This window comes from Aegilops tauschii, chromosome 3 (genome assembly GCF_002575655.3).
Source record: "Aegilops tauschii subsp. strangulata cultivar AL8/78 chromosome 3, Aet v6.0, whole genome shotgun sequence".
Classification (NCBI taxonomy): domain Eukaryota; kingdom Viridiplantae; phylum Streptophyta; class Magnoliopsida; order Poales; family Poaceae; genus Aegilops; species Aegilops tauschii.
In genome coordinates, this window is record NC_053037.3 from 8,389,433 (window position 1) to 8,399,286 (window position 9,854).

General features: G+C 54.3%; 1 protein-coding gene across 2 annotated transcripts; it reads left to right on the top strand.

Moving 5' to 3' along the window:
• Positions 1-2,303: 2,303 nt before the first annotated feature.
• LOC109756755 (beta-1,2-xylosyltransferase XYXT1) lies at positions 2,304-8,727 on the top strand. 2 transcript variants are annotated; one of them, XM_020315590.4, is made up of 5 exons: positions 2,304-2,734; positions 2,859-2,930; positions 3,163-3,234; positions 3,334-3,408; positions 7,374-8,727. In XM_020315590.4, the coding sequence occupies exons 1-5, from the start codon at positions 2,575-2,577 to the stop codon at positions 8,555-8,557; spliced, it is 1,563 nt and encodes a 520-aa protein (XP_020171179.1). In that variant the 5' UTR covers positions 2,304-2,574; the 3' UTR covers positions 8,558-8,727. The 2 variants fall into 2 exon arrangements, with proteins under 2 accessions (XP_020171179.1, XP_020171178.1); XM_020315589.4 differs by having other exon boundaries at positions 2,337-2,734; positions 3,331-3,408.
• The last annotated feature ends 1,127 nt before the right edge of the window (positions 8,728-9,854 follow it).

A 9,854-nucleotide genomic window follows, 5' to 3' on the forward strand; every position in this document is an offset into this window, starting at 1 on the left:
CTTTCAGGCAGTTTAAGGAGTGGATTTGATGACGTTGCATTCACAGACCAGGATTGTTGTCTTTGACCAAGTTATTGACTAGCCTCTCCATATCTAAAAAAATTCCCCTGCCTAGTCCATCTCCTTCCTCCCGTTCTCGTTCGATCCGCCGCCGCCAGAGACGTTCGACCCCGCCCGTGCCCCTGGCGAGCTCGCGCTCGACCACTGCCCCCGGCGAGGACACCGCAGCGCCGCCGCCTTCTTCTCTTTCCTCCTTTGTCTCCCTTCTCCCTCCTCCCGAGCACGCGCAGGGCATGCACGGCCGACGACCGCGCCTCCATGATCTGCGTCGATGACCGCCTTCACTGGCCGCCCGTCCAGCTGCTTTAAACCCGCAGGCCACCTCGCTGTTGACTGCTGCTGCTCCTCCATCCCTGCGCGGCGACGTGGGGCTGCCAGTGGAGCACTCGCCGGTGACGGTGACTCGAGGACCGAAGGACAACGGTACTTGGCGGATCAGCGGCTACGTTTGATCAATCAAGGATTGTCGAGTGGTAGTTTGCTATACGTGCATAGCTAGCTACCTGGCAAAACGAAATTATTGCGCCATTGATCAACTAGCTAGCCTCAAGATCAATACAGCAGGCTTTGGTAGCCAGCTTGCTACGTACGTTAAAGAATTGATCAAGCGTGGCTTGTGTATTTGCACGTCCCGCCAGAAAGCAATCCACATGTCATACTACTTCGCCAGTGTACGTACGCATTCGACCGCCGGAAAGTAGTCGCCGTGGAGCGATGGGGGCCTAGTCAACAACGACATTAGGCCACGCACGGGTAGCCGCGCTCAGGCACGTCTTCATGATCCCCGTCGCCGCCTGCTCCATTCGCGGTGCCACAGCCAGGTTCGGCGACGCAGCAGCGTGCGCATGCACCAGCGCAGGCTTAGGACGTGCACGACTCGAACCCAGAGTTCTCTGGTTTAAAATTTAAATATTTAATATTTCTCTATTTCTTTCTCATGTTGACAGGCGGGCCCCCAAAACATGTGCTGCATAATTCACTCACCCCGGCCTTTTCTGTTTGGATACGGCCTAAAGTTCAAAAACGACCGGGGTTGAAGAAGTCAGGGTATCAATTTCAGGGATTTGGACGTCAAGGTTCATTCATGACGTGCTGTACAACTTTAGGGTTCAAAATAGACTTCTTTTTTGCGCATAAGGGTTCAAAATAGACTTGTACCACCAATGAGATGAGATCACACCATCCAAGCTGTCGAGAATTCACTGCAACTCGGATTCTCATTTCTGCTCATGAGGTCCCTCCCAGCCCCAGGTGACGTGTTATTTGCTTCCTAATTTGTGCTACAAGCGTGTGTGCCACTATTACTTTTTGCACCAGTGATCGATTCGCTGGTCACTAAGTATATATTCTTCGTATACTAGTGGTAGTACATTTGTAATAAAAGAAATAAATAAAGGAAGACACGTTTCGTCGGTGGAGTCACGGTCGGGATGGTTGAGACTTGAGAGCGAGATGAATGATTGGGGTCGGGATGCATGGGATGGGAGGACACATGCGTGGCCAGCGAGGGGAGGGGGGCTCACCGCTCACGTCTCCTCGAGTTAATTGCTCTTCATGGATTCACTCTGTGCATTTGAAAACCGAAACAAAAAACCATACCGAAAATAAACCGAACCGAACCGATTTTATGGTTTCTGGTTTCAGTATGGTATGAACTTTTCATACCGATTTGAACTTTGGTTTTTATGGTATATACCAAAAACCGAACGGTTAACCGAATAAACCAAAGTAAAAAATAAAATTATATTTCTTGAGATGAACACCCATACAAGTTGTCATTTTTCTTGTACATGAGTCAAATTCACTACTAAGCACGTAAAATTTTCTTGTAACATAGTCATTTTTCTCTTTTTAAAATGCTAAGCACGTCCATAACCATCAACATATAAATCAATGCATGCATATATACTTATATATATAGTCATATACTATTTGTGTAAAAATAGTATGTGTTTTGAGTCATAACTTTGCAAATTATTATTACGTCATTTTCAAATTCGCGTCAACTTTGGTTTTTATGGTATATACCGAAACCATACCGAAATAATTCGGTATATACTGAAACCGAACCGTATTTACCGAAGTATTAATACCGTACAAACCATAAAACCGTATAAACCGAACCATGTAAACCAATAAACCGAACGCACAGGGTGAATGGACCCGTTGGGGTTGGGTGCTATGTGCACTGTAGTGTACTGCTAGGGGCGTAAGTGCGAAAGGCGCCGCCCGCCTGGCCGGACGGGTACAAATGGCCACCGAGAAAACGAGCGGACACGGAAGCTTTGGAACCCCAAGCCCAAAGAAGTCTCCACTTCTGCATCTGCATGCAACACCACCTCGCTTGTAGCCTTCTGTCCGTCCCGTCCCCAGCTATCCTCTGGCTTTCTCCCATCCCATGTGAACCAGCCACGCCAGTCGGCCACTCAACTCAAGGGAGCAAGAAACTCGTGCGGCGGACCGCCGGAAGGAAGGATCCCGCCCGGCCGCGACCGGTAGTAGCAGGAGGAGGAGATGGTCAGCGTCGACAAGCAGGCGGCGCCGGCGGCGGGAAGGGGGCTGCTGAGCAGCTGGGCGCAGAGGCACCTCAACCTGTGCTTCGTCGCCGGCTTCCTCCTCGTGCTCCTCACCTACCTCGTCGTCTCCCAGCAGTTCGCCGCCACCTCCCCCGTCGGTACGTGCCAGTACGCGGTTGGATTGATCACCCAACAACAAATCAACACTCTTCTCCCTCCCTCCCTCCCTCCCTCCCTCACTCGGCGCCGCACACCGCTCACTCAGTCACTGTACATCTGCAGCTGTCCCCACCACGACGCCGCATCGGAAGCATCAGGCCATCAAGTCCCCCGGAGCCGGCGCCGGCGAAGCAGGTGAGGACCCATCGCCACCCCTGTCCTGTAATTCTCAGCCGTCCATTTTCAAGCACTACTGCTCTTAGTTCGTTCGTTCCATCGAGATTAATGCCGCACTACCTCGCCGTCCGCCCGGGCCCGGCGCCGGCGTGGTGGAAAGAAAGAAAAAGAACCCAATTAAGTCAACCTGTTCTTTGGAAACAGTGAGGCGTGCCTCTCTGACTGATGGAATCATGGCTAAATTGACTAGGATCAACTCAAGGGGGTCGAGGAGGAGCGGGGAAGACGGAGGCCAGACCAGCTCACGAGCAGCAGCAACAGGGTAAGTCATAAATAAATATCTTTCTCCTTCTTCCTGTCGGTGGCATGGTATGGACGAAATGAGTGAACTGAAAGGGAGCTGTGTTTTTACCAAAAGCAGGGCCGCCGAAAGCAGATGGCCGCGCGCGCGGTGTGGGACTCAAGAGAGACGACGACGGTGCGGCCAAGCCGTTCGGTATGTCCAATATTCCTCCTTCCCCTAACCAAACTAGTGGCAGAATTAATGTGATGAGATGACGCATTTTATTCCTGCTACGTAGAAAATATATACAAGGATAATGGTTTGATTCGATTCGTGTAGTGGCTTTCGGACGTACTCTGTGTACCTACTGCCTGCTCACTAATGCTGCTATAAATGTGCTGATTCCATCCGATTAGCTTTGGGACGTACGTACGTATCTGGTGGTCACTGGTAGTACTAGTATTTGTATCAATTTTATGAATGAAACTAGGCTATTTACCCCCAAAAAAAATGGTCCCTCAAGTGTCCAAACCGTCTGAATTTAGTCCATTCCTGCACCGGCGTCTGTTTTTTTGTGTGACAATAAACTAAAAAAATCTACCCGCAAAAAAAAAAATCTACCCGCAAAAATAAATAAATAATAAACTAAAAAAATGGAGGATAGTTTTTTCTTCATGTGTGAATGTTTTCTATTCGTCCAAACAAGATAGCAGCACATTTTTTGACGGCCCTTCTTTTCTACAATAATAATGCTCGACTTACGGAACAAATATACAGATGTATATGTCTTTATCCCCAATAACACCCCCTGATTTCCAAACCACCCCACCCTCCCCATTTTGATGGTGGGCCCCCATGTCATCCCGTGAGTTCCTTCCTTAAAAAAACAGTAGGAGTGCAATTACCCCTTTCTATAAATTAGTTGAGTTTCAAGAATACCCCTTTCTACAAATTCGACATGTCAATGTTTTTCCTTCTTTTGCATTTTGGTTCCTATTTCTCGTTTTTCATGTTTCATGTTTTTGTTCCTATTTTTGCATGAAGCCGTCCCACATCATTGTCAAAATACTTTTCAACGGGACAAATGGCCAAGTCCAGACCACTTTAGGGACCATATTGATTTTTGTGATGAAGGTGTTTCTTGAATTGGACCTAACAATACCAACCAAATCTTACCACTTTAGGGACTTCTCGACATAAAAATAAGTTCACGGTTTGACTATTTTGAGTAGGGGTGGAGCTAGCAGCGGGTTTACGCCCTGGGCTGAGCTAGCTTAAGCGACGAACTCACACATCATTGTCAAAATACTTTTCAACGGGACAAATAACAAGTCTAGACCACTTTAGGGACCATATGGATTTTTGTGCTGAAGAAGTTTCTTGTATTGGACCTAGCACTACCAAACCTAATCTTACTACTTTAGGGACTTCTTGACATAAAAATTAGTTCACGGTTTGACTATATTAAGTAGGGGTGGAGCTAGAAAATAAATCCGATGATGTCATCTCCATTACACTAGTTTCAACTTTCACAAACATACAACACTTGGTGCTAATTTAGTACACCCTATGTTCCTAAATGTAAGACGTTTTGACAGTTTAATTTGAACTGCCAAAACGTCTTACATTTAGAAACAGAGGTAGTAGGATTTAGTGAAGGATCTGTAGAAGTCATTGGGGTCAGCTCATCCAGTCGAGGCAGGTCCGTCGCTTGGCAGAGCTAACAGTGGGTTACGCCTGGGCTAAGCTAGCTTAACGAATGAACTCTCGTTGTTATCTTTTCTAACAAGCAATTGCAAGGAACGTTGTTACTAGGCATAGGGCTACAGACATAACTCCGCTACTACACACACGCACCCGCGTCGCCCTCCCTGGCGGCGGCGGGGGAACCCTAGTTCGAGCACCGCCGCCCCCTCCCCACCTTGCTCCCCACCTCGCCACCACCGGAGGAGCGGCCGACAAAGCCCGGGCCGGCTCCCAGGAGGGTGGCGGCGGGGCGATTCGGCTGGATCCAGCCCCCCCCCCCCCCCCCCGCGTCGCCCTCCCTGGCGGCGGCGGGGGAACCCTAGTTCGAGCACCGCCGCCCCCTCCCCACCTTGCTCCCCACCTCGCCACCACCGGAGGAGCGGCCGACAAAGCCCGGGCCGGCTCCCAGGAGGGTGGCGGCGGGGCGATTCGGCTAGATCCAGCCCCCCCCCCCCCCCCCCCGCGTCGCCCTCCCTGGCGGCGGCGGGGGAACCCTAGTTCGAGCACCGCCGCCCCCTCCCCACCTTGCTCCCCACCTCGCCACCACCGGAGGAGCGGCCGACAAAGCCCGCGCCGGCTCCCAGGAGGGTGGCGGCGGGGCGATTCGGCTGGATCCAGCCCCCCCCCCCCCCCCGCGTCGCCCTCCCTGGCGGCGGCGGGGGAACCCTAGTTCGAGCGCCGCCGCCCCCTCCCCACCTGCCCCACCTCGCCGCCACTGGAGGAGCGGCCGGCAAAGCCCCCTCCCCCCCCCCCCCCCCCGCGCATGATGTGGTGACGGCTCCTCGACGGCGGCTCCCCGGCGGCGGCAGCGCTCCTCACCCGCGCTGGTGTTGCCCTGGCTAGTCCCCTGGAGCCCCACCCTCTCACCACCACCTCGCGCTGGAGCCCCCCTTCCTCCCATGGCCCAGATCGGATCTGGCGTTCCATGGGCTCTCCCTCCTGTCCAGCTGCTGCGGCCCCCTCCTGCTGCTCCGGCGCAGCGGCGCGACCTTGCCCGCGGTGGCCTTCCCCCGTCTGCCTCCTGTCTCCCATGGGCGCAGCTCTTGCTGCTGCTGATTGGGGTGGGTGAGGCCTTTGGGTGAGGTGGCCGGGAAGGCCGGGGCTCGGTCTTGCCTCGGTGCAAGCCACCCTCCGTCCCTGACGGCGCCTCCTCCGAGCTACGGCAACAACTTGCGTATGTGTGGTCACGACGTCCTTTGGCAGGCGGCTGAAGTTTCACGGCGGTTCTTGGTCGGCACTGCTCCAGTCCCGGCGTCCACGGACCTGCGTTCTCCAGTGTCCTTGGTCTGCCGGTGTCCCCACTGGCGCGGTCTCGGCCCCGGCCTACAAGTTGTTGCGTCCCTTCCAGCATCTTTGGTTCGCCGGTCCTGGTGGCTACGCCTCCAGCAACACGGAGTTGCGCCCCCTTCCGGCTCCGGTTTGCCGGTGGCGCCGGCCGCCACCTTACCACCCGTGTCGGCTCTCTGCCCCACTGCCTCTTCAACCCCATCCACCATGCCATCGGTTGCAAAGCTCGTGTTTTGTCGGCGGCATGTGTAGCCCCACCCTTCTTCTGAGGTAGCGGTCAACATGCATGTTGACTCCGGCATCTTCGGATCCTGATCTGGTAGATATGGGATTGCTCGGAATCAGGCCAGGCGAAAGCCATGCTCGGCTTGCCGATGCTGGCAGCGGCGACACCCGTGGATGTCGTTTCCCTTCCTGGAGGCGCTGCCATGGCCTTTATTCGAGCCCCTCTTCGAGCACCAGGGGAAATCCTAGGTCCGGCTTGTCGGATCGGATGGCGACGGCGTCGCGACGTCGTTCCCCTTCTTGAAGGCGCTATCTTGCTCGCTCGCGGAGTCTCCGGTGGTGGAATTGGAGATGTTTGACATCGTGCTCATTTAGTCTGCTTCTCTAGTCTTAGGTTTGGTGGGTTTAGCTGTGTGTTTCTTCCTGTTTGGGCTGAGCACCCCTTCTCTCTGCTCCGGGTACCATGTGCATGCCTCCTTGTGTATGTCATGTGTTGTATCTTCGGTTGTACTCATTCTCCTTCTATCTATCAATGAAAAGATACGCAAACTTTGCGTATTCGCGAAAAAAACTCCGCTACTGATTTTAAGGATATAATAGTTTTGGTATCAAAGAAGAGGGGCCAAGCACAAACTTTGGAATATATCTCTAAAGATTTTTGTATAACTAAGTCGATGTATTGAGTTGTCTAATGTCTTCATGTTAAGATACACGCACAACATGCAGGATGGTTAAATCATCAACCAATATATAAGAAATTTTTGAATATGCACGTGCAAATCAATTAGATGAAGGAAGAGAAATGCAGTTTAAGACTTCATTCATTTGCATGGCACATATGAATTAATTTCACTTGATCAATAAAATGCTCAATGATCAGTGAAACTGACAAAACACCGTGCCTTTTTTGTGTTGAGCAGACAACGGCAAGGTGGTGTGCATTGCGAGCCCCTTCTCCTACACCTGCGACGTCTTCGGCGACGTCCGGACCAACGGCACGGCCCACACCGTCACCCTGGTGCCGGTGACGTCCCGACCAGAGCGCCGGGAGTGGAGCATCCAGGCCTACGCCCGCTTCAACATGACCGGCATCCCCAACGTTACGGTGACGCAGCTCGACTCGACGTCCGCGGCGTCCCCGGCGCCCGCGTGCACGGTGACGCACCGCGTCCCGGCCATCGTGCTCGCGCTCGGCGGCCACTTGGGCAACTACTTTCACGACTTCAGCGACGCGCTGGTGCCACTGTTCGTGGCGTCGCGGCGGTACGACGGCGAGGTCCAGCTCCTGGCCAGCAACATCCAGCCCTGGTGGCTCGGCAAGTACGAGGCCGTCGTGCGGCGGTTGACAAAGTACGAGGTCCTGGACCTCGACCATGACGACCAGATCCGGTGCTTCCGGCACGTAACCGTGGGCCTCAACATGCACAAGGAGTTCAACATCGTGCCGGAGCTGGTCCCCGGCGGCGTCCCGCTCTCCATGCTCAACTTCACCGCCTTCCTCCGCGAGACCTACTCCCTGCCGCGCGCCGCTCCCATCAGCCTGACTAATAAGAAGAGCAGCCCGCCGGTGGACAGGAAGAAGAAGAAGCCGCGGTTGATGCTGCTCGACCGGGGCCACTACCGGAAGCTCGTCAACGTGCCGGAGATCGTCAAGGCAGCGGAGAAGGCCGGGTTCGAGGTGACCATAGCGGACCCACGGTTTAACGTGCGCGTCAAAGAGCTGGCCCTCTCCGTGAACTCGTTCGACGTGCTGCTGGGCGTGCACGGCGCCGGCCTGACCAACTCGGCGTTCCTGCCGCCGGGGGCGGTAGTCATCCAGGTGGTTCCGTACGGCAAGCTGGAGCCGATGGCCCAGAGGGAATTCGGCGACCCCGCGGCGAACATGGGGCTCCGGTACCTCGAGTACAGCATCTCGGTGGAGGAGAGCACGCTGCTGGAGACGCTGGGGCCGCACCACCCCGCGATCAAGGATCCCGATTCGGTCCACCGGAGCGGGTGGGACAAGGTCGCCGAGTACTACCTCGGCAAGCAGAACGTGCGCGTCGACGTCGAAAGGTTCGCGCCGACGCTCGCGCTGGCGCTCGACCATCTCCGACGGCAGTAGCTTAGGGTGCATGCCTGAGGGGTGACGACAGAGACCGTTTGTACATCCGCTGCAAAGGAGTTCACATTTTCTTTTTTGGTGGAAAATACATATAGGAAGTTGTTGGTAATAGATTGGTCGATTTCTATTGTGCCGCGGTGAATAGAAACTTTTGTTGGTATTTAGAGAAACCGCGACATGTTCTACACAGTATCAATGTATCATAAAATAAAGGAAAGGAAAGCTGCACATGCCAAACAGCTACACCTACTAGACAAGTAGAAAAGGCAGCCACTCTAGATCACTACTGCACGACAGGCAGAGTCAACCAGCAAACACATCAGAAGGTAGTTATTTAAACTAACACAGATCTTCCGGGAGCTTAAGGTATGATGCCCCAAAGGCCATGAACAAAGACACTTCAGTCAAGGATAACCCACTATGAAACTATCTGCTGCAGATCATTCTAGCAAGAGGATTCCATCCATGGATATTGGCAAAGGCTTCGCGCGACACCTCATTGATCTTCAAACACCCTAGCTTTAGTCACGCTTCTGTCTTGGCTTTTCTGCAATATGCTCCAAGATTTCAAAATCGGACACAGTTTGAAAACCACAGAAGATGGATCATTAGGAAATTTTCGATCAAAACAAGCGCTATTTCTAGTTTTTCAGATTGACCAGCATATATATGGCCATCTTTTCCTCTCTTAACGAATTTAGTAGGTGCCTTTGGTTCATAAGAGTAACTCTAGCAGACCCCGCAAAACGCCCCGGCCCGCAAAATAACCATCAAATTACGGGTCGGGGTCAGGAAATCTGCACGATCAGACCCCTCATCCCGCACCGGCCCGCGGCAAATTTTCTCCCCCAACCTCTATCTTCACGCCGGGAGGCCGACCCGAGCTCAACCCCTATCCGGCGCGAGATTTGGCGGGAGGGACATTTCCGCGCGCCCTTTCCCGCTCCCTGCACCCTCCGCCACCATTGCCCCCCCCCCCCCCCCCCCCGGCCGTCATCCGCCGCCATGGACGACCCCATGCTGTCCCCCGTCACCGTCGAGGTCGCGCACTCCCCTTCCCCTCGGGCGGATCTCGTCGCCGGCCATGTTGGCCCCGCCGGCGTCGCCCAAGCACACGCCGCGCCTGCCCGCAAGCGGCAGGGCAACGTGGTTGTGCAGGGCGGGAATCCGGCTGCCCCCGCCGCGATGGCCCGCGCTCCGGGCGCCAATGCCGCAGTGCGATCTTGGCCGGCGGCGGAGAAGGTCGGCAAGGCCGCGGGCGCAAAGCGGAGGAAGGTTCCGGCTTCAAGGAAGCCAT